Genomic DNA, 25,938 nt, shown 5'->3' with positions numbered 1-25,938 from the left:
ACAGAGTCAGACAGACAGACAGACAGACATGGGGGGGCACACTTTCCTGAAGCCAATACAAAAGCCAAAAGTAAACCTCACTTCCTTCATGATACACACACAGAGTGATGTGAAAACATTGGCAAAGCCATCTGAGGAGACTCCCTAACTTATCCAAATAAAGAGCAAAGAAGAAAAACACAAGGCATAGTGTATATATATATAAAAACAACTCAGTATTTATTTACATTCCATGTATACTTTCAAAACAATGAAGAAGCTGAGAAAATATATTCATAAGGACGTAATTCATCTCACTCAACCCCTTTATACTTTTCATAAACCAGACTTAATTTAGGTTTGCAGGTCTAAGGGAACCCAAAGACGTCATCCAGCTCAACCTGCCGTCTTTAGCTGAGACCCGGACTGCAGGCCAGTGGGCAGATGCACACCATTCCACATCCAGCCACGCGAACACCCAGCCCGGCATACAGGCAATCAAAGAGCAACAGGCAAATCTGCAATACAAGACATGGCAATCACAGTGCAAAACAGTAGGACTTTTCACACTAACCAAACAAACAAGAAATTAAAAAATAAAAACAAACAAACAAACAAACAAACAACGACCAGTGGGACTTACACAGGAGAAATCAGAATATGCATTGGGTCAGGGCTACCACAGTAACAGCACACACAGGATTGTTCTCATTCAAGTATGTACAGTATTCCTAGGCTTGGTTTTCACAGATGCATACGTGAGCAGGGAGCACACACAAGGACTTTACACACCGTAGAAAACAACAAACAGAAGGAAGGGAACGAATGTTTTACCTTTAGATTTTGTAACCATCCCAAGCCTGTTCACACCACCCATACCCACGAGACTCACAATCGTCCACTCATTTACATCTCTACCAACAGCATCAAGATTTATAAGAATACTGACAAGGGCTCAGCACGAGGAGTTGGGCGATCGGCTGGACGCTCTGAGACTCCATATTGCAGTAGTTTACACCAGCCTTCCAGAGCCTCCGCTGACTCAAACTGTCTCTGCCGCAGAGTTCTCTCAAGCTCCATCCCTGCATCACATCCGGAAACTTCTAGTTCTCTGAAACGGCTGGAAGGGCTTCCTCAGTGCCCACATGAACAGCTGCGGCTTGGCCTTGGGTTTTTCAGGAAAGAGAAGTGCTTCGCTCTCTGGGGTAGGAAATCGTTCCTGGTAGACCTCAGGGTAAGATTTCTGAAACTGAATATGAGTCCAATATGAGTCCAAAAAAAAAAAAGGACACCAAAGAACCACAAAAATTACAATCAAATTGAAGGAGTTCCTGGTCCCTGCTTTCCTTTGTTTTGGCTAAATTGTTTGATGCTGATGCCTGCAGCACTACCTCATCTTTCCTGCGACCCAGTCTTCAGATGAAGTTTTCCTTGTAAGGAAACCTCTCAAAACACTCCCCTGTCAACTATCACTATCTCTCACTGTGAACAGCAGCCACAAGTAAATCTGAGTTAAAATAACGTTTGTTCTACACAAGGTCTGGCCTAGCTATGCCTTACCATCTCTCTCCTTCTCCAACACACACCGGCTACCTTCTACCCAACAGAGAGAAGAGAGGATGCACTGGAGGGATCACCCCCACGGACATTGTAAAGGAAGGGAATGTATTCGTCCTCTGACTTTTCACCACTCAACTCTCCTCCAACATTAACAGAAGAAAAATGAGAGAAACCAGAGCCCTGATGATCAGGGAATAATCCGACGTATGCCCTGTCGGGAATCCAGCTGTACAGGGAACCACAGACCAAGAGTGTTGAGGTCTGCTTCTAATGCCTGCACTCAGGCGGCGGAGACAGGAAGATGGCTAGGGAAAGGCTGGCCTGCACTGCGGAGTGAAAACTAAACACCACCCATCACAGTAAGACTTGACTTTAAGGATGGGAAAGCCCTCCTGGTGCCATGGTTCAAATTTTTGATTCCAATGACTTTGGGAGGTTTTGAAAACTGGGAGGAACTCCCAGAGAGCGAGCTCTCCCAGAGAGCCTGGCTGGAGGAGGTCAATCATTGGAAAAGCAGGTCCCTGCAGGTACATGACCTCTCTGTACCTCTCTGTATAATCTTGCTGCCAGGCACTCAACTGCTCCAGCATCCCTCACCTGCTACAACCAGCAGCCCCCTGATACCAGAGCCAACAAACTCTCCTCCAGCCCTTACGGTGCTTCTATCAGGCTTCCCGTCACACTGACAAAAGCTAAGGGGTGCAGTGCACCTTTCTCAATGAAAACTGTTCTCTAAAACCGTTGGCTTGTTGCCTCACTCAGGAGGGCCTGAGTTTGGCTGACTGGCATACTTAGTGAAGTCTGAGACAAGAAACTACGCTGACATTGCCCATCTAAAGACAAATTTCTGCAAGGTAGAAGAGCTTTTGCAAACGCCTAACACCAAGGTGCGGGAGAGAATGGACTCTAACAGCTCCTGTGACCTCTACATACATGCACCTGCACATGCACACACATGTGCACACATGAGCACACACTCTAAATATTTTCCTTCCAGTCAGTTTCTGAAGTTTAGCTGATTCATATCCTGTCATTAGCAAAACAAATGACAACTATCAGAACCAAACTCTACAAAAGAAATGCTCAGTAATGTAAAAAAACGATACAACTGGGGAAGCGATGTAGCTAAACTCCCGGAACGCAGAACTGAAATCAGAAACTCATGCCTATGAGATTTACATGAAGCCATAAAATCGGAGCGCTAATGGAAGGAAGGAACAACTTGAGAAGAGGGGAGGGAGGCGCCTTCAGAAGAACAGCCTGGTCACCTGCTTCAGCTTCTTCTTCTTCTCCTTGCTGGAGAGTTTGTCGTCGGCTATGACTTCTTCCAACAAGGCTGCCAGGGGCTCCTGGGAGCCATACGCCCTTTGGTACTCAAACTCCTCGGGACTAATTTGACGGCAAAACGAAGGTACAGACAGAGTGATATCCATATCAGCTCCTGGGTATTTTATCTGAGACAAAGCACAGAATTAGATTAAGTCAAAACCAGCATGCCTCCTGGCAGGAGTGGGATATTTCCTTCAGTTTGCTTGGGGGAAGCCATACTGGAAAGAAGTGTTTCACACTTTTAAAAGAATAATATTTAAAGTCACAGTTTTAAATTTAAAATATGAGATTATTTTACTTTTCTGAACTTGAGACCCATTCTAACAAACAAACAAACAAACAAAAAACAAAATCAACAATAACAACAACAGGGAAATGTGCCCTGTATATGCCCTTCAATAAGATCTGAAATTTAAACAGAAATCAAGGGCTACTGAGTGGGAAGAGGCATTTTCTAGACAAGCCTGGAGACCTGGATGTGATCCCCAGGAGCTGTGTATAGACCTCATTGAGTTTATTCGGTCATAGCACAAGTCCTCTGCCTTGACAAGGCCAAGCTTATACATGCAGGGAAATTAGTCATCACAGCCCACCCTGGATCCTCCAAAGCACGGAGCTCCTGTGGCCTGCCTGCTGTGTACGTGAGCACACAGACCCAGCGGGACCCAGAGGCAGCTCCTGCTCTAGCCTTTCCTGGTGAAGACCTGAGGAGGCGTCTCATCTTACTCATCAAAAGTCTGACTCATAAAAATACTAGGAGGCTGATTATGGGATGGATCCCCGGATATGGCAGTCTCTACATGGTCCACTAGCAAGATTTTGCTGAAAGGACCCTGATATAGCTGTCTCTTGTGAGGCTATGCCGGGGCCTAGCAAACACAGAAGTGGATGCTCACATTCAGCTATTGGATGGATCACAGGGCCCCCAATGGAGGAGCTAGAGAAAGTACCCAAGGAGCTAAAGGGAACTGCAACCCTATAGGAGGAACAACAATATGAACTAACCAGTACCCCCCGGAGCTCGTGTCTCTAGCTGCATATGTATCAGAAGATGGCCTAGTCGGCCATCAGTGGAAAGAAAGCAGGGCCAAGAAGTGGGAGTGGGTGGGGGAGGGTATGGGGGACTTTTGGGATAGCACTGGAAATGTAAATGAAGAAAATACCTAATTAAAAAAAATAAGAAAATACTTCAAAAATTAAAAAAAAAAAACTAGGAAAAAATCGTAAACTAAAGCACTAATAAGAACATGTATTTACCAGTGCAAATGGCAACAGTGTGATACATATGTATATATTTTTTCATGGTAATTATATCCAACACAGAAGCAAAGGTAAAATAAACTTGTATTTTCTTATGCCACTGACATAAATTAAATTCAAACAATCAAATTAAAAGGTTATTGGCCACATGCGGTCAATACTTAAAATATATTTAAGGTGTTTGACTTAGCAGTGATGCATTTAGGAATTTCCTCTTAGACAATAGTTGTAAATCAGCTCCCTCCCCCAAAACCTAGCTATAAAAATATTTACTAATATATTGCTTGCAAAACAGAGAGAACCTAAATGCCAAACACAGCTAGCTGGAGATGGACGCTCATGCCCAGAATCCTCAGGCTCAGGAAGCTGAGGCAGGAGGAATAGCTCCAAATTAAAGCCAGCCTGGGCTACATAATGAGTTCGAGGTCACCTGGATCTTCAGCATGAGACCCTGTATCTAAAAACATAAAGTAAAATGAAACTAAAAACTAAAAATGTGTAAAGCCTAGCACATCACACTGAAGATAATTATGTATACATTTCTATAGTGGAATGTGATGTCAATATGACATTATTCAAATATATGTAAAATCACATAGGTGGTATTAATCATATAATAACAATAACTTCACAGCAGTCACCCATGTGATATGGTTTGCTATGCGATAAACATTAAAACATTATTGTAAGCACTTTTCTACATGTACCGGACAAACAAAATATTGGTTATCATTCTGATTTTACAGACGGAAAAGAGAAGATGCTGAGACACGGTAGCATAGTTGCATTTGCCTAATGAGGAGACACAGCAAGAAAAGGGCACACCGTCAATGCACACAGTATCTGCCTCCAGAGTGTGCTCTCGGTACAAGTGTCAATAAAGAATATTTGAAGATGGGAGATGTTCCACTGTGTTACTAAGTAAGGAAAACTAAGTTACTAAAAAAAAAAAGGGAAGGACGAAACAATGGAGAAAGGAGAGAAGAAAAAGATAAACAGATACATATTGTGAACATTTTAGTGTATCTCTTACTCTGCTCATTTTGTGTATGTATGACGGGGTCAGTGTGCCGGGTTGATACGCATATGGCAATGACTGGTATAATAAACCAAGCGTGCATCCCATGGTTGTTCATGATGACAGCAAACTCATGCCATGTTTAGTAGCAGACCTGCTCTAAGCACTTTAATCCTTGGTACAAAATGTCAGGAGGAGGCTGGCAACCTGACTTGACTCCCTCCTGCCCATCTTACAGAACAGATGACGTCTCCTCCCTTACCTGGACTCTTCGCAGATGAGCCACACGCTCTTCTATGGAGGTCTGCAGGGCCAGAGGCACTTTCAGAATCTCCTGGTAATTGTCCATCAGGAATGTCACCAATCGAGCAGCTAGTAACTCATCTAAGTCTACTTCATCCTTAGAGCACAAGATGCACCGGGAAAATGTCTGAACCATCTGGACCAAAACAAAACAGAAGGCAGGGAGCTGGTGAAAATGCACAGCCTTGAGCGGCCTTCTGGCCTTCTCTAAACTGAATGCCAGTTAGTTTGCAAGACAAGCGTGAATAGCTGGGGGGATGTGGCCCAAGGGTGCACATCCCACAGGCACCTAGACACATGGGGCCAACTCACATGGGAATCTCCCCCGAAGAGGCTCAGTAGAGAGAAGGTTGTCTGAGGAATTGTTACAACTCCCCATTTTATATAAGGTATAATACACATATATGTTTGCATGGATGCATACACACACATATATTCCGAAATTTGTATGAATGTAGCAATTTAAAGTTCAACGACTTCCTAGCCACTTGGCCAAAGACTATCCCAGTGTCATGCCTGACTTGACTCTCTGTTCCTCCTCAACCATGGCATTTTTCCTTGGCTAAACTGCTTTCGCTACAGTTTGAAATACACACTTGAGAATTGACTTTGAACAAAGAAACTGTGTATCACATGACAAGACTATGTTATAACCAAAAATATCAATATATATTTATGTAAATATATTTTATACAAATATAAAAATGTAATAGCTAATGTAAACAATATAATTTACACAAATTCCTATTACTAATTCACTTGATTCTATGCTCTGGATTAAAGTCACATGGTGCAGACTGTTAAGGAATAAGACGACTTAACACTGTCACTTCATCTTCATATTTGCACATAGAGAGAGAGAGACGCAGAAATTTCTGCTTGAAAAGAAAAGCTTCAATAGATTTATGAAAGTTTTGAAATCATGTATAACACTTTATACATACATACATACATGCGTGTGTGTGTGTGTGTGTGTGTGTGTGTGCCTGTGTGTTGCTATAGGGAAGATGTACGAGTTTTCTTGGATTTTTCAAAAAGGTCTCTTTAGTCCAAGAAGGGATCAAGAGTCACCCCAGTGGGCAGTCTTGCTCCTCTAAAGTGGGCCCAGGGGATCCCCAGGAAGTAAGCAGTGGTTCTAAGAGCATGGAGAGGACACACATGGTATTAGAGAAACAATCTCACTACCAGACTGTGTGAGGAAAACCGGGAGAAGTAGAGTGTAGTCTGCAGCAACAGTGACTGGAAGAAGGGTGACAGGGAGATGCTGGCTGGAGCACACGAGTTCCAGTGGGGAGAAAGTCTAGGAATCTATCCACCACCAAATGAAAACACATGGAATGTGTCAAAACTGCTGTGAAAGTAAATTTCCAGTCCACAGATATGGCTGGATAAATAAATAAATAAATAAATAGGCGCTGTGATGGGCATATTAATTAGTTTTAATTAAATATTTCTATTGTGAGTCCATACATCAGACCAGCACATGAGTCCGCACTTATATGAGACTCTCCCTCTTCTTAAGTTAGTGTGCAGAGCAGCTGGGCACCTACCCCCTCCTACATGAATCCAGGACGCCTGCTGCTGCTCCTCCCATCACACGTGCTATCTCCCTGGCTTGTGATGAAAGAGTTGACTGTGTCTCCTGTTCTGGAACAGGAGAACGTGGTTTTCCTGTCTGCTCACCTTCACTGTCTCTGTGTTGATGGTAGGTAGTCATTTATAAAATGGCAAGAGAAGACACAGCAGCCATCTCTACAAGGAGAGCCTGTTCCCTACCCACTTTCCACTTTCCACTCTGCTCTTCAAGGGCCTTAGACAGGAAGCACAGAGAGTCTGGGCAGACAGCAGGCTGTGCTCTCGTCTGGCTTCTGGAATCAGAACCCTGACTTGGCTGTATTTCAGCCTAAAAGCCCAGGTCCCAGCAGCCGTTAACAACCTACCAGTGTGCGGGTGCCGAAGCCATCACTCAGTGGGGGCATCTCCTTGTTTAGGCAGATCCTCGCCATCATCCTCATCAAAAGCTGTAACTTTCTCCTGTTTTCAGGAGGCAAGAGGAGACAGCAAATCTGAAACGCTTCAATGGCCATTTTCTCCTTCGGCAGCAAACCTGATAAAAAAGACAAGTTTCACCATCCAGTACAAAGCCTGCCTGCCTGTGCCTCTTTCCCCACATTTTTACAGTTAAAGTTATAGGAAAAAAAAAAAAAAAAAAAAAAAAATTTACAAATGGAAGCAGTAGGTTTTTAAAAAAAAAAAGGTTTTCACATATTCAATTACACCCAGCAAGGCATACAACACACATGCACTGCGACTCGCAAGTCAGTGTAGAAAATACAAACCCTTAAGCAGGGATGAACTGTGAGACAAACACAACCACGTAGACAGAGAGAACAAGTTCATAGCTCTCTCTCCCTGTAAACCAGGAGCAGTCCAGCTAGCACTGAAACCTAACCACAAAGCCTAAAGTGATCAAAAATGTAGTATTAAAAATGTGTACTACTAACAGGACATCCAAGATCAATCCCAATAGCCACAGAAAGACATTTAGTAAAAAAAAAAAAAAAAAAAAAAAAAAAAAAAAGTCCTCAACAAATTAGGACCAGAAGGACCATAGTGAGGGGCTGAGGAGATGGCTCAGCAACTGAGAGCACCAGTTACTCTTCCAGAGGACCTGGCCTCAGTTCCCAGTGCCCACCCGACAGCTCTCAACTGTTTGTAGCTTGAGTTCCAGAGGCTCAGGCACCCTCACACAGACATACATACAGGAAAAACACCACTGCACATAAAATAAAAATAAATAAATCATTTAAAAAATTCATCTCCAGAAACAAACAAAAACCTCAAAGGACCATAAGTACACACAGTGAACGCCATTTGCGGTAATAAACCGCTGCGACCAGAGAGATGGTTCAACGGGTGAACATTTCGGACAGACAAACCTGATGGCCAGAATTTGATCCCTGGAATCCTTGTAGAAAGTCGGATGCTGCCACTCATCTATCTGTAAGCCTCCTACAGTAAGGCGGAAGGCAGACAGGGAATGGTCTGGAAGCACAGGCTGCTTAGCCTGGAGAGTGAAGGGCAGGCAGCAATCTGCTCAGAAATGAGGTAGAGGGAAAACCAATACCCAAAAGTTGCCCTCTGACCACACGTGTCCCAACACACATACACACATACACACATACACACATACACACATACACACAGAGGAAGGGGGAGGGGAAGACTAAGAATGTACTATTGCTTGCGAGAGAGACACACACACACAGAGACAAAGAGACACAGGGAACCAGAGAGACCGAAAGATGGGTTGCATTATACGGATGAAGGAAATCAAAGGGTTTTTTCTGTATTGACAAACATGCTCCCGTTCCCCATTTCTTATTCCACACATCTGTGTTTAACAGCACACAGCTGGAGACATTCTGCCACCTGACTTTAAAACACTATGACGGCTAGAGAGATGGCTCAGCGGTTAAGACCTGTTCAAATCACCTCACAAGTGCTGATAACTCCAGCTTCAGGGGATCCAACGCCCTCTTCGGGACCCTGCTGACACTAGACACAGAGACACATACACACAAATAACTATACTGTCCAAACAAAAGGAACAGAATAGATCCTAGAGCCACCAGTTGATTTCCAGCCAAGGTGCTAAGGACACACCCTGGACAGCCATCCCAACAGTGCAGAAAGACATCCACATACACGGGGGTGACGTGAGATCCTAACAGTCTCACAAAATGCAGCCCCCAAATGGATAAAAACTTCAGTGTCAATACTTGACATCATGAAACTTCTAACACAAAAGACAGGCTGGCCTCAAGGCCACAGCACCCCTCTGGCTTCAGCATCCCAATTCTGGAATTGAAGGCTTGGCATGACATAAACTAGGGACAGAAAGACAAGTGCCTCGTGACCTCGATCACACATGGAATCTGAATGAACTGATTCCATAGACCCAAGAGTCGATAATTGATGGTTACTACAGGCCAAGTGACGTGCCAGTGTTGACCAATGTGTGCTAAGCAGCAGTCAGTGCAACTAGAAGGCCCTGGGACATATGACATTGCATAGTCAAGTAGCAACAGATATTAATAACGCCAAAAAGCTATACAGGACTATTTGATGCTTTTCTCATTTAAAAACTAAGAAGAAAATCAGCTCTAGCGAAACAAGATGGCCTAGCAGGTGAGGGCACTTGCCACCAAGCCCTCTGACTCAAGTTTGGATGTGGAGCTCACAGAGTAGAAAGTGAAAACTGACTCCCACAAGTTGTCTTCTGACTTCCACATGGCATGTCGTGTATATCCTCATACACGCATATGCATACCCATGCACAACAGAAATGTGATTCAAAAGTGTAAAATAGCTGCGCTTCATCACCAAGACATGGCACCATCCTGAAGCGTTCCAAATATCTTTCAATGTGTTCGTTACTTTACATGTTACTGTGGCAAAATCCTAGAAAAAGAGCAACTGGAGGAAGAACTTTTGGCCTCTAGTTTAAGGGCATCATCAAGAGGGGGAGGGAGCCCTGAAGCAGGAGCTCTGGTGGCTGGTCACACAGTACGCTCAGTGGGGAAGGAGAGAGTGATGAATACTCACACTCAGTCCACTCCTCCCTCGTGGTCAGTGTGGGGCTGGAATGGCACTGCTCACAGTGAACAGGGTCTTCCCAGCTCAGCGGGGCTAATCCAGGTAAGAGCTCACACGCATCCACACTGACTCCATTCTAGACTATTCTTTTATGTGCATGGGCGCTTTGCCCACGTGTATGTCTGTATACCACATGTGTGCCTGGTGCCATGGAGGCCAGAAGAGGGCATTGCATCAGCCACCATGTAGGTACTGGAATCAAACACGGGTCCTCTGGAAGAGCAGCCAGCACTCTTAACCACTGAGCCATCTCTCCAGACCCTCTAATGGTGACTCTAAATCCCACTAATTTCACACCCAAAATTAAGCATAACATCTGGCTTCGAGTATTACCTCAGACATATAATCAGTGTGTGTCATTCTAGTCTCTTTTCTTTGCATTTTAATGGTGTGTTCCTTTTTTAAATGTATTTATTATTGTCTGGAATATTTTTCTTATGTCTTACATTTTTATTGTTTTTGTTTACTTTTCAGCAACTCTAAATTCATACTAAAGAAATGCCTTTGTCTTAGAAAAGGGCTGTTGCTGCTGCTCGGGGACAGTTCTACCCAGGAGTGGCTCATGCCCACAGGCCATAGTTTCCCTCACAGTGGTTGCTGTTCTGGTGCAGGGGCATCAGTGGTTTAACGAAATTACACAACACTGCTGGTGAATAAACGTTTACTTGGGGCCACAGTAATATCATCTACCATTCTCAGAAAAACCCACAAGTCTAGTCTCTCTGACACCCTTCTCTACATTTCCTGATGGAGAATCCCAAACAGGAGACGTGTCTAATCTTAATGAAGTCAATTTGGTTGAATTTGAATTCATTGTTTAAGCTTTCTGTATGTATATCTTTGCCCACCCGAGATTATAAGGATCCTCTCCTGCACTTTCCTCTGGCAGGTTTTAGTTTGGTTTGTTATGTCTATGATCTATGGTCTATGGTCCACTCTAATATGAGGTAAGAACAAGTGCAAAGAGAACAGAAAAGCCCACTGTTGCCAGTTGTTCTGACGGCATTTCCTGGGAGCACTATCCTGTCTCTTAGTTTCTCTTGAAAAGCCACTTGCTATTGGTATACGAAACTATTTCTGGACTTGTTCAAAAGAGTAATGAGATGTGAACACTTTTAGGAGGCCCTGAGAGTCCCAGAAAGGCCATAGTCGTGTCTGTTGAACAAGGGGGTGGGGGTGGGGTCAAAGTTTCATGTTTATAAAAAACAGATAAAAAGAAGAAAAAGGATTACATTGAAGCAAAGGATTTAAAATGCACATCAGCTGGCAAGAACTTTTTGCTTAAAGAAAGACACAGTGAGAGAAACTACTCCTTTGGAGATTGTTTTCAAGGGAAGGCAAGAAGGTTACATTGGGAAATTATTCAAAAGTAGATATAGGTTCTCCGTGCTCAAGACAGGGTGCTTTCCTGCATGAATCTCAAACGCAGCACTTCAATAATTCTTTTGGCTTTTAAGCTCAGAAAGGTCTTTACTCGTCCAAATATTGGATGAAGATTTCATGTAGCATTTAAAAATATTTTATAGCTTCATGTTGCTGAGATACTATGGGAAGATTCTTGGACTTTCTTCCCAAAAGTTTTGTCAATCGCCCTACTGATCACTGATATAAATAACGTATACATTCGGTTACATCCAAAGAAAAATCTAGACATTTTTCTAAATTGCTACCTTTACGGAATACCTAACTCTACTTTATTTCAACAATCATAGGAGATATTTGAGGGTGAACAGACATCTGTATCTTGGCCCATCTGCATCCTCAAAAGCTCCAAAACAAGACCTGAGCCCTGAAAGCAGATGACCACCACCACCACCGTGAGGTACACAGAAACTAAAGCCCAGTCTACACAAGCACACTAACTAGCCACTCTCCGAGAAAAGAGCTAATAAGGGCCAAAAACGGCGGTAGCCTGGAGAACATAGGGTCAGGTAAAGATGGCATAATGTTCTATGAGTCACCTGACCAAAAACCAACAAACAAACAGGACAGTGAACACTACCCAGTCATTTGGATAATCTGCACTATAAACATACACAACTCCCTGGCATGTACACACACACACACACATACACATATACACACACACACACACAAAGGATCTCAGACTACGGAGTCAGATGATCCAGTGCATAATGATTCTAGAGAGTGGCAAGGCCATTTTCAAGCTCCAGGTCAGGAGGGAACAATAAACAACAAAGAGCTGTCACCCAGCCTTCCCATTCACTGACAAGGAAGGCAGGCAGCACAGCTGAACTCCCTACCGACCCACATTCAAGAAACATGTGTATGTGAAGCAGGAGCCCAGTGAACTCCATCCATGCCTGAGAAGCAATGGCAGCAGCGAGCTGGAAACAATGTTCACAAACAGTGGCCCCTTCTGCTGGAAGCATCCATACAGCATCAACTTGTACCGCCAAAACCGCAAGCCCCAGAATACCAGATACTTCCATTTTTCTTTTTAAAAGCCATAAATATAAATTTGTATATGAATCTTGTTTCTTAAAATATGTAAATTACTCAAGTTTCTTTAAAAAATTCACAAAGTTCAAACTAGATGTAGCTATAGGATGCTTACATAAGCATGGACCTCTGTTTCTAAACACCTTGCTTGACTCCATCTTGTTTGCTGACTCACCGTCATCTAGCCTCAGTATGTAAAGAGCCATTGCTACACAAGTCAGTGGACTGTGCGCTGGAATGTGTCATTCATGACTTGAGAGTCAGACACTCATCTTGGAAAATAAAGATCAACTGTGGATAGTTGGTGTCTTAGACTGCTGAACCAAACTGAGTATTTTGTGATTATTGGTAAAGAATAAGATTCACATCGCCAAACATGTCAAATAAGATTTTTTTTTTCCTTCTGATCCCCTTCCCATATTTTTAAACGTTGTTTGATTCCTGAAAGAAGGTCTTGCTATGTAGCCTAGGATGGCCTCAAATTCGAGTTCTCCCTGTCTCCCCTAAGTGCTGGGATTATAGACATGGGCCACCACACCTGTGGCCTTTTATTGACATGCCCAATTTCATACATCAGTACTGATCAATAGCACTAGTCATGAGGTCTACCATGTTCAATCAAGCAAAGGCATACAAAGTAGACTGGTTGCTTACTTTAAAAGACAACATCCTACTTCAACCAAAGCCACGAAGTTTAGGAGATGAATAAACCCTATTAAATTCAACCAGCATATTTAGATATTTCCTTTTATCCATCGACAATGAGCTATTTTTTGTTAATCATATAAACAAATTATAATCTTCCAGTCTAGGTTTTTCTTCTTTCACTACAGGAAGGTATTTTTAGAAAATGATTTTCAATACACATGTCTCATACACACACTCACACACACTCACTTGGGAAACACTGAGAATACATCATTACCAGGCACACTCAATGGTCTACTTTGTCTGATAGCTAATAGCATTAAGTTTCTAAATCCCCATCTTCCTCTACCTCAAACCCTCTAGATAAACTCTAGATAAACTCTAACAGCAACTTGGCATGAAGCCAGTTTTAACTCCTACCTCAGCTCAAAATGAATAATTGTGAAAGACAAATGATTTTTTTTTAAAGTCAACAGATTCAAATTGGAATTTGTATTTTAAAAAAAAATGTTTCAATTCATTCTGTTTCCAAGTCAAATAATTTTCCTACAGACTAGTAATAAAAATTGAAAAGGAGAAGGAACAATAAGAGCTGATTTTCAGTCCAGTCTTTAGAAGTCTGGGTATGATAAGGAAAATCTATTCACGTAGTCCAGCACAGTGAGGAACATCATTAGTCACAGATGCACAAGTGTTTAAGCCCCCAATCAGACTCAGCTGGAAACAAAATACCAACAAGACTCAACAGTCTCAAGACCCCATAACAGAACTGGGTTGGTAGCACACACCTGTACTCTACAGCTCATACAGGAGAAGAGGAGGGGGTTAGAAGTTCAAGGTCAGCCTGAGCTATAGTGAGTTCGAGGCCACCTGGATCTAAATGAAACTCTATCTATAAATCAAATCAAAACCATACTAGATCAACTGGGCTTAAATAAAATACCCAAAAGACGTAGTGGTTTTAAAATTCCATAATAAACTAGGTCCTCCATTTATCTCCAGTGATGACATGTCTAAAAATGATCACTCCTAAGACAAAGTGGCTCAGTGTAAAAGCACTTGCTGTGGAAACCATGTAAATTTGAAAAGAGAAAACCAACTGTACAAAGTTGTCCTCGAATCTCAACATGTGAACCATGGCATGCGCACCCACACACATCATGTACACAACACAGACACACAGACACCCAGTAATAAATAAAGATGTTAGAAGTAGCTACCATTGCATCTATGGTTGACAGTGTCTGTATCTGTTATCGTCAGAGCACCTACAGAAGCAGGAATGTAAAGCTCACTGCTGTGAGCTCCAGGAACATTCGCATCCGTCTGACATCGCGTTCAGATGTTGTGACAGCAGCCACACTTTGCAAAGAGAAAGACAGAAAGGGGAAAGTAAAGGGATGTAAAGAAAAAACGAAGGACGCACACATGGGAAGGGGAGGACTGCTAACAGCCAGGATGCGGAGGAAGCAAGGGCACGCTAAAACCTCTCAACTCAGTGGGACTGAGGCCATTCACACAACATGCATTGTGACAAGGAAAAAAACAACAACAACAAAAAAACCTTTACAGCTCACAGGGTACTCTGATTTCCAAAAGGAAAGGGACAATAGTAAAAACGGCCTCCCAACCCTCCCATCCACCATGTTTCCTTCATGGTGTAAATTCTAAGGTGTAAATCTGTATGAAGAATAGAAACAAGTTTTACATGAATAATGTTAATATACTTACTTTGTATATTTTAAGTATCGAATGGTCCTATAAAAACTTGTGTCTTCTAATAAAAAGCAATTACCTTCTGAATGACAACGCACCTCCTACGCTGTTCACAAAGTCACACTTAGAGTAATAGACTTAGCCATGAAGACTCAATGTCAAGTTCACATTCTTTACCAAGAGAGTTCTAATCTTATGGAAGAGTGATGAACGGCACCCTGCTTTTCCTTCAAAGACAACTCGCTGGTCTTTGCTCTGGTTTACAGGTCAGCTGTTTTCTTTTGCTCCTTTCTGAAGCAACGTGTAAGCACTCTGTCGGTTTTTATTTCCAAAATGCCTATGTGGCTAGCTTTTACTGTGCAGGAAGGGACTGCCCAGGCCGCTAGGGGCAAAGAGGCACCAGCAGTCTTACCCAGCGGTAGACCCTGCACTGCTGGGACAGAAGCATGATGGCTAGGGAGGGAACCAACCCCTTGCTGCCTGGATTTGAGATCCTACTCCATGGGAAGGGATGAATGTCTGGTACCGCAAACATGGCTTATAAAAAGAAAGAATGAACAAGAGCCCTCAGCACTAGTGGAGAAGCTACCACTGTTGTTAGGGTAAATGGATATGTTTGACCACCACCTCATCATCTGCCTTCTGAAGATCCACGGTCACAGACATAGGGTGGTGCTGCTCTCAGCTTCTCTCAGTGACAATGGTTACTGCAGAGACTTGTAAGTGATCAGCGCCGAGGATAAGCGACTTGTCGATTTTCCACCATATCTGGGACATCCCATCACCCCCATGAGGCTCAGGGAGCCTCACAGAAAAGAGAATTCTATATGATCTAGAGGACAGGGGTGTGATAAAAATGCTGTCTGCCAGGCATGACATGGCATGTCGTGTTCCTGAGCTCACAGCAGCTGTGATTATCCACACAAGACTAGGCACATCAACACCGCATCGTGGGTAAAGGTCTATATAGGCAGTGAGAGATGTCTGGGGGAGGTCAGGAGTTGCCACTCTACCTGAGAGAAACTGTCAGAAGTCAACGGTTGTTTGGGGGTGGGGGAAGCATTTTCTTCAGTGGTGTAACCAGTAAAAGGTGCAATGATCCTATAAATAGCTCTTAAAAATGCTCCAATAAGGAAATCTAATGGAACTCTTTGCATTAGAAAAGAGAGAGAGATGAAAGTAGAAATTATATTTATAAAGAGGAATCAGTAGAAATATGATGGCATAAGAAAGGATAATATATCATTTATATGTATGAAAATGTCTTCATGGGACCTATTATTATATATAATTAATACATGCTAATAAAAAGAAATATTCATGTGTGTAATCTCAAAAAATTACAAATAATTTATATAAATATTGAAAATAAAATAAAAAGAGAGTAAGACATTAGAACAAAATTTCAAATGGAAATTTTTTCTACAGAAAAGGAAATGTTCTGAGCTTTTTCTAGTGGAACTTTCAAGACAGTGACTGCAGAAAAGGTCCAACATCAATCTGTTAAGACGCTGGCTGTGCACTCACCTAAGACGCTGACGAAAGCATCAAAGAGATGAAATGTGAGCAGCGGCTCCTTCAGGTGACCGTAGTAATCTGCTATAGTCTTAAAGACATCTTTCTCAAATCCCAAGTACATAGGCTGCTTCCAGTCTGTACAGTTGGGCCCTTTAAAAGAAAAGAGAGACATACATCTGGGTTGTTTCCAGTTCTTGGCCATTACAGACAAAGCTGCTATGAACATAGTTGAACAAGTATCCCTGTGGGATGGTGGAGCATCATTTGGGTATCTGCCCAGGAGTGGTAAAGCTGAGTATTGAGGTAGAACTATTCCCAAGTTTCTGAGAAACTGCCAAATTGATTTTCAAAGTGGTTGTACAAGTGTGCAATTCCCACCAGCAATGGAGGAGTGCTCTCCTTGTTCCACGTCCTCGCCAGCATCTGCTGTCACTTGCATTTTAGATCTTTGCCATTCTGACTGGTCCAAGAAGGAATCTGATTTGCATTTTGATTTGCATTTCCCTGATGACTAAGGATGCTGAACATTTCTTGAAGTACTTCTTGTCCATTAGGGATTCCTCTGTTGAGAATTCTGTTTAGCTCTGTACCCTATATTTTAATTAGTTTATTTGAGGGGCTCACAGAGACTGAACCACCAACCAAAGAGCATTCACTGGCTGGACCCACACACCCCCACACACACATATGTGGTAAGTGTGAAGCTTAGTGCTCACGTGGGTCCCCCAACAATTGGAGCTGTCTCTGACTCAGACTCTGCTGCTGGCCTTTGGCTCCCTTTCCCCTAGCTGGGCTGCCTTGTCTGGCCCCAGTGTGAGAGGATACACTTAGTTCTAATGATACTTGATGTGCCAAGGCAGGTTAGTACCCAGGGAGTGGGGTGAAAAGAAGGGGGTGGAAGGATAGGACTGGGAGGGGAGGAGGGACGGGGGTTGTGATTGGGATATAGAGTGAATGCATAAATAAATAATGAAAGGGAGAGAGAACGATTAATGTGGCAACTACTTGTAAGTACTGTAGTGTTAGAACACAGATATTCAAGATACGCAGGCAAGTTTTCACATGGAATGGCATATACCTTTGCTCCCATGTTTATGTTTACTTGAATATATTATAAAAATGAAGAGCACTAATATATATTCATTTTAAAAGAAAAGCATGCTTTTCTCTTTTTATGTAAAGCCAGCCTTATTCATGTAAATAATTTTCTTTAAAATAGTCAACATTTTCCTAGTCTTAAATAAAGTTAATAAAATAGCAATTTGTTAATGTGTAACAGATGAGTTACGAAGAAATTTTTATAGCTTCTTGAGTTCATTAGCTATACCATAATATCCTTCAATCAGACATACAGCTGAGTGAAATGATGTTTCTCCTAACAAATGATTTCAGACAAATGAAAATTTATATGCTTTCTTAAAAAAGATAACAAGAAAGATTTTATATTCTATCTGGTCAATTCATTATAGAGCCCAACCAGGGCTATCTGTCCAACTATCAAATGAAAACCAATCACTGCAAAGCTGGAGTGCACTCGGAAACTCTGACGTAGTCTGGCCCTGACCATGTCCTATGCCAACAACCGGACAGAGGACAGTGCCACTGGAATCTGGGTCCCCCAGGAATAAAAGGATGATCTGTACAACTTGGCAGCAAATGCCCCCAGCACACGACACAATGAGCACAGATTTATGATACCATGTTGACAAGCAAACTGGAGGTGCCAGAGCCTTGAGGAAAACAGCTCGTCCCAAGAGGACCACGGAAGAAAAGGAATGCAGTCGTGGTGACCAGCTCCAGGCCGGCAGTTGACTAAGCCATCAAACTCAGCTAACTAGCTATGCCCAGGAGGATGAACAAAGCAGCTAAGATGAATTCAAGGAAATTCTTCCCACAGGACTGCTGGAGCTAAGAAATTCTAGATGTAACACGGAGGAAACCATTCTGGACCATGACATTCAATCCCCTAGGACACTATAAAATAGCTCTTTATGGTGTCCCTAAAATCTCCTTTACCGAGGGCTGGAAATATGTCTCGGAGGTTAAGAGCAAGCACTGCTGCTACAGACGACCTGAGATCCCACATCAGATGGCTCATAACCACTTACAACGGAAGCTCCAGGGATTCCACGCCCTCTCCTGACCTCCACTCAGAGACACGTGTGCATACACACATGATAAAAGATAAACTCTTTTATCCCTCATATTCTGTTCTTCTCCTTAAAATTAATTTTATTGCCTAAATAATAAAACACCTTTATGTGTTGTAGCACATAAACCTAGCAGCAACCGTACAAATCACGTTGCTTCCTTCCTTCCTCCTCACATAGCAAGCTTAATCAAATATAAGCTGGCTGTGTCAGCAGACACATTGCAGAATCAGTGCTTTCCAGAAGTCAGTGGCTCTCTCTAAACAATTATATGCCTGAGAATGTCATTATCTTTGATAAAAATATGAAAAAAAATATCCCTAAAAGAAAACAGAACACGGATCTTTTCTTTCTTACTCACCTTGAGCTGTTAACATTTTTTTTCTTAGTCTAGCTTATTATAAATGTTATTCCTGACAGATTCCGGAATGAAATGATTTGGCTGCTTTATTTCCTTTTCTGACACGCACGCACGCATGCACACACACACACAGAGGGGGGGGGGGAAGCAAAGAGAGTCGAGAGTCGGCTTTGTATTACTTAACATCAGTCTTCATTCTTCGAGCATCCGTGAAAGGTTTGGCCCGCACCTGGACATCAGGCCCATGTGTGCACAGGCTACAGTGACTCAAGTGCTTAAAAGAGAAGGAAGGCTTGTCTGCAGGCTTGCAGAAAAGAAGGCAAGCAGCCCTCCACACATCTGATAGGCAGCCTGTCCCATTTTAGAGGGATAATGTCATGACTTTGACAGACTCAAAGTAAATTTTGATAAACACAATTTGGGAAAGCTTAGAAATTTCAAATAACTATACAACAATCTGAGCTTGCCCTCTGGCCACCTTTTATATTTGATAGATAAGCAAACCTCTGTGAAGGTTGCTCTTAACATATGTGAGGCATGCTCCTCTTCCAGCACTCTGTTTCCTACGCATGGCAGTTATGAAATCATATCTGCCTCCACCCAATGTCCAGGTGTGCCAACCTTGCTGCAGGTGTCTGTGGCTTTCTATGTCAGATGGATAACTGAGTACACAGTTCCCTGCATCCTATCCATCATGGTAAGTCAAATGCAATAACCACACCTTATGGTGTTTCCCCCCACATCACAGTTTCATTCCCAACTGGCCCAGATCCTTGGTTCTCTGGGAGCTCAGAAGGAATGTTAGAGCTTTGTGACTGTACCTTTATCCCGCCACTGCCAACTCTGGCCAAGGAGGAAACTCATATTTACTTTACTTCAAGAACTTGAGCAAAAAGAATAGAAAGCACTTCCGGGCCAGCAAGATGGCAGGCACAGTGGATAAAGGCACTCACAACCAAGTGACACTGAGTCTCATGCCCATACCCCATAAGGCAAGAGGAGAGACTAACTTGGACAAGTGTCCTCTGACCTCCACATTCTCGCTGTGGCACGGGAATGCTACATACACACATACTCACAAACACACACACCACATATTACATATAAATTTTAAAATTTAAGTACTTCTTCCCCAAGTTAAAGCCACATTACTCTACATCTCAGAGTGTCCAAAATATCAACCCAAAATCAATGAGAATTTCAAGAGCTAAACTGAAATACTGAGCTTTCTGCAAACTGGTATTGCTACACATACTCATAGTGAGAGGAGGTAAGTAAGTCCACGCTGGGCCAGGGAGACAAACGAGGCTCACTGATTAGTTTCACTCTATAATCAAACAAAAGTAACTCCAGTCTCATCAAGAATTCAGTTTAGTAATTCAATTATTTATACACCTGTCTCTGCATATCCTGATCCTACACAAAAATAAGAAAGTGATTATTTCCTGAAGTAGCTGTGAGATTAAAGAGCTTCTCTGAAACCAAATACTGTTGTTACCTATTAGCTAAAATAATGAGAATTCTCATTAAAATCACACGTTTGGGGCAGATCAGAGAGTTCCTTTGTAAAGATTCCTTGGGGAATCCGAGTAAGGATTCCCAGAATGCACGGTAGAAAAAACTGACTCCCAAAAGTCATCTTCTGACCTCTACATATGCATCACAGAATTCACACATCTGTATGCACACACACCAGTCACATACACAGACACACACAGACACACACGCACAAACACACACACACAGAGACACACACATACATACACAGACACACACACACAAACACACACACACAAACACACTATTTGGGTTAAGCTTCTTCATGAAAGTCCCAAGAAACATGTGCTAGTGTTTATAAGCAATTACTACCCAGTTCCTTCACAGTGGCCATGAGAGCCAATGAGATGTATGCCTCCTGTATGCTGCAGAGGTTTTCTAAGCCTAGGAACATTCCCTCAGGCTCACCCTAGTCCAGGCCTATGGCTCTTCCATGCAGGTCTCGGAGATGGTCTTTCTCGTTTCTCTGCATACAAGCTTCTCTCCTAAGCCATGCAGCAGATCAGTCAGTCAATCCTCTAAAACACTCTGTCCCTCTTAAAACTCTGCCCTCTGAAAGCAGGAGGGGACTGAAGCTGCCCAGCCAACGGGGGATGTAAACATGGTAGACACTTAAAAATCTACAGAGCATTAGGAGGTGGCAGGTACAATAATATAAACACCGTCACTCACTTCTCTCTCCCCCATGATGAGCTGGCATGGACTTTAGCTACAGTGCAATTATATGCATGGGAGAACTGAGTGCCTCTAAAGCTGTAACGTAACCACCCTTCCTCTAAGGGAGGAATCACAGCGAAGCACAATGCTCTCCGATTTCCTGCCAGCCGCACTGCTGTCAAATCCATGCCCAGGCCACGGCAGGAATACTTTCTAACTCAGGGCACTAACTCCTGTTAATTCTATAAAACTGGCAGATTATTAATACTTACAATTTGCCAAACACTTCATAGCTGACAGGACCCAGTGAGGAAGTTCTTCTGTAGAAAAAAAAAAGGGAAATACAAAAGATATCTTATTCATCTCTTTATAACTCAATCACACACACACACACACACACAGAGTATTATAAGAATGTATCGTTTGCCCAGGTAATAGGAGACATTTTACCAATTTGTGTACCAGACCATTTAAAGATAGAAATCTTTCTTTAGTAGCAATGTTATAACATGTACTTAAATAAATCAGGCATAACATTTTCTCTAAGGATAAGATGCACTTTTAAATACTGCAGTAAAAAGTAAGAATTGAACAGTTTGTCCAGAGAAACACATGACATGCACGAGGCCCTGGGTTCAATCCTCAACACCAAAAGAGAAAAAAAATGTCTATCCTGCAGGTCCAATGTAGTTATCATTTTACCGTTACCATTTTCCAAATGTTCTCGGTAACAAAAATTCCACTGACAAATTAATCATAGGCTGCTAGAAGGTCAGCCTTGCAATAATAGTAACATTGCTCGGATAAGCCCAGCCCAGGGCCAGAGATGGATTAGAGGCTGCAGCACAAGATGTTCTCTCATGGGACCAGAATCAGTTCTCAGCACCCACGTCAAGGAGCTTATAGTCACATGCAACGCCAGCTCAAGGGGACAACTCCCTCTTCTGGACTCTGCGGGCATAGCACTCAAACCTACACAGAGACATGCACATAAGTGAGAAAACAAAAAACAAAAACAAAAACAAAAAAGACCTCCCAGCCAAATCACTTGTCACAGCCCTGGGCACTGCAGCAGAGACGAGCTTATATGTGGCTGTATGAAATGGGAAGAGCTTGTTGTGTTGAGTTTCACCTAATGAACAAACCCGAGAATTATGAAACCTTTCCTCCTTCCGGAAAAACTTAGCAAAACTAAAAGTCGTCTAAGCGCCGGCTCAGGGTGACGACCCTGCTACACCAGAGGATCTGGACAGCTTTAGCAGTGTTTCAAAGACGTCCGCCCCTCCTCACAAGGGAACCTAACCTTACAGCTTAATATTAACCCAGCAACTCGTGACGTTTCCAGACTGATTTCTGTGCACTGCTGCCCTCCATTCCTGATGGAGGTGCTAGGACAGGTGAAGGGCTCCCGTCTGCCAAGGCAAACACCAGTCCTGTCCAGAGGCTCGCTTACTGACGTTTCTCCTCTAACAGACGATGATTCCTTCTTGTACCTGCCAGTGGCTCAGAGCCTCACTGAACTTAGCTTATGTCCCCAAAATACCGCACCATTTTCTCACATCCAAAGATCACTTGGTTCTGGCCAATGCACAACATCAAAATTTAAGTTAAAAGATCAACTCCAAGAGCTGAACTCATTCTAATCTAACCCTTACCTGAAGAAAGGGCATTTTAAAATCAGTCTTGGGTCAGGTATGATGACACCTACCTGTAGCTGAGGGAAGAGGATCTCAAGTTCAAGGCCAGCCTGGACTACATAGCAAAACCTTGCCACAGCCAGACATAATCAATCCGATGACTGTAGCCCTCAGGGCGCTATAGGTAACATAACTTGTCTTGTTGCAAACTTTAAACAAAACAAAGGTGGTGCTTGCTTGCTTGCTTGCTTGTTTGTTTGTTTGTTTGTTTGTTTGTTTTTGACAGACTCATAAGTCATCTTGAAGGATAAGTGATTTAAAAAAACTTTCAACATTTAAAGTTATCTCATTAAAAGAAAAATGGATAATAATAAGAACTCTTCCAGACACTTACTCACTGACACCACTCTGCCGAGACAAGCCGGAAATGCAAACGTGGGGCTGGCAGCGTGCCCGCCTAGCATGCACCAGGCCCTGCGATCAATGGTCAGCACCATATAACTCACTACCACACGGCTGCATGCCTGTGACTGCAACATGCCTGTAACTGCAACATGCCTGTGACTGCAGCATACCTGTGACGGCAGCATGCCTGTAACGGCAGCATGCCTGTGACGGCAGCATGCCTGTGACGGCAGCATGCCTGTGACGGCAGCATGCCTGTGACTGCAGCATGCCTGTGACGGCAGCATGCCTATGACAGCAACATGCCTGTGACTGCAGCATTCAGAAGGTCGAGGGAGGTGGCCCTCAGCTGTCTAGCTTCGACTACATAACACCCTAACTCCAAAACGAGAAAGAGAATTCTCAACTGAGGAATACCGAATGGCTGAAGAGTACCTAAACAAATGTTCAGCATCCTTAATCATCAGGGAAATGCAAATCAAAACAATCCTAAGATTCCACCTCACACCAGTCAGAATGGCTAAGATCAAAAATTCAGGTGATAGCAGATGCTGGTGAGGATGTGGAGAAAGAGGAACACTCCTCCATTGCTGGTGGGATTGTAAACTGGTACAACCACTCTGGAAATCTATCTGGCAGTTCCTCAGAAAATTGGATATAGTACTACCTGAGGACCCAGCTATACCACTCCTGGACATATACCCAGAAGATGCTCCAACTTGTAATAAGAACATATGTTCCACTATGTTCATAGCAGCCATATTTATAATAGCCAGAAGCTGGAAACAACCCAGATGTCACTCAACAGAGGAATGGATACAGAAGATGTCATACATTTACACAATGGAGTACTTACTACTCAGCTATTAAAAGCAATGAATTCATGAAGTTCTTAGGCAAATGAATGGAACTAGAAAATACCATCCTGAGTGAGGTAATGCCATACCCACTCCAGTGAAGTCTGTGTGACAGACCTAAAGGCTTGGTCACAGTCTCGAGGCAAAGAGTTTCACAGAAACTCAGTCTCCTGGAACCGTGGCATCCTGTAAAATGAATGCTCCAAGTCTATCCTTGCTTTAGTCAATGAACAGATCTGTGTGCTTTCCTTCAATAATGTTTTATTATGAGTGCCTTTAAGGACTTATTTTGACATATAGCTAAGTTAGATTAGCCTCCACCAGTGTTCCAATGTCCTAGGCAGTCCTTGAGCCGACCCTGGACTTGGAATTCAGTAAGAATGTTACCTATTCAGTAACATTCAAAAATTACCTCTAGTCTTGTAAGAGAGACAGGAAAGAAATCAGGCATTACAATTTACTTGAGAAGAGCTAGAAATCTCAGGGCTAGACTACATAGTAAGTACTTAGAACAATAGCCGAGTCACTCCCATACACAGGAATTTACCATGGCCTAGGAAGAAGGGGGGCTATGGTTTAAGGAAGAACTACAGTATTGCATTATTCATGAAAAGGTCTGCTAGAGCAGTACCACGTGGCACAAGCTTTCACAAGGCTCAGGGAATAGAATAAATTGTGACTAGGGTGTGAAATCCTCACCTGGCCCCTGTCATTAGCTGACTCTAGGCAGGGCTGTTTTTATCTTAACTGTAAACATTCCTGGTTCCTGCCAGTCTTTTGAAGGCATTTCTGTTTTGTGTCAGATAACTTCAATGTACCTTGGCTGTTGTATCCCGTAACTTCTTCTGCAATATATAAGTCTAATGCTCACTTTGACAAATTACATTCCGATACAACACTCCCTTGTGTTCACATCTGTTTGTCACTTTTCACTGACTCCCTGCCCACCTATTCCGGGACACTAATTCTCCTGAGGGTGAAAGGACGGACTGAGTCCAGTCCATACCAAGGTAACCAATCACAAAAGAACACATATGGTATGCACTCACAGATAAGTGGATATTAGCCCAGAAGTTTGGAATGCCCAAGATACAATTCACAGACCACATGAAGTTCAAGAAGAAGGGAGACCAAAATATGGACACTTAGGTCCTTCTTAGAAGGGGAATCGAAATACCCATAGGAGGAGATACAGAGACAAAGTGTGGAGCAGAGACTGAAGGAAAGGCCATCCAGAGACTGTCCCACCTGGGGATCCATCCCATATACAATCACTAAACCCAGACACTATTGTGAATACTGACAGGAGCCTGATATATCTGTCTCCTGAGAGGCTCTGCCAGTGCCTGACAAATACAGAAGTGGATGCTTACAGCCATCCATTGGACGGAGCACAGGGCCCCCAATGAAGGAGCTAGAAAAAGTACCCAATGAGCTAAAGGGGGTTGCAGCTCCATAGGAAAAACAACAATATGAACTAACCAGTACCCCCAGAGCTCTCAGGGACTAAACTAAAAGAGTAAAGGGACCCATGGCTCCAGTTGCATATGTAAGCAGGGGATGGCCTTGTGGGACATCAATGGGAGGAGAGCCTTGGTGAAGGCTCTATGCCCCAGTATAGGGGAATACCAGGACAGGGAAGCAGGAGTGGGTGTGTTAGTGAGCAGGAGAAGAGGGGATGGGGGAGGGGAGTTTCAGAGGGGAAACCAGGAAAGGGGATAACATTTGAAATGTAAATAAAGAATATATCTAATCAAAAGAATGTAAGAAAGAAAGAAAGAAAGAAAGAAAGAAAGAAAGAAAGAAAGAAAGAGAGAGAGAGAGAGAGAGAGAGAGAGAGAGAAAGGAAAGGAAAGGAAAG

At 43.0% G+C, this 25,938-nt stretch overlaps 1 protein-coding gene across 1 annotated transcript in view; it reads right to left on the bottom strand.

Moving 5' to 3' along the window:
• Nucleotides 1-201: 201 nt before the first annotated feature.
• The window catches only part of Depdc1b (DEP domain containing 1B), a 73,597-nt gene continuing 47,860 nt past the window's right edge, over nucleotides 202-25,938 (bottom strand). The window contains exons 6-11 of the mRNA XM_021180211.1: nucleotides 21,451-21,498; nucleotides 16,463-16,603; nucleotides 7,390-7,556; nucleotides 5,409-5,585; nucleotides 2,808-2,993; nucleotides 202-1,228 (exon numbers count right to left, since the gene is read on the bottom strand). Of these exons, the coding sequence (XP_021035870.1) occupies nucleotides 1,067-1,228; nucleotides 2,808-2,993; nucleotides 5,409-5,585; nucleotides 7,390-7,556; nucleotides 16,463-16,603; nucleotides 21,451-21,498 (881 nt within the window). The 3' untranslated portion in view covers nucleotides 202-1,066. The remainder of the gene's footprint in view (nucleotides 1,229-2,807; nucleotides 2,994-5,408; nucleotides 5,586-7,389; nucleotides 7,557-16,462; nucleotides 16,604-21,450; nucleotides 21,499-25,938) is intronic.

This window comes from Mus caroli, chromosome 13 (assembly GCF_900094665.2).
Source record: "Mus caroli chromosome 13, CAROLI_EIJ_v1.1, whole genome shotgun sequence".
Classification (NCBI taxonomy): Eukaryota; Metazoa; Chordata; class Mammalia; order Rodentia; family Muridae; genus Mus; species Mus caroli.
Note: the sequence above shows the minus strand (reverse complement) of the source record. Positions and strands in the feature narration are given on the sequence as shown.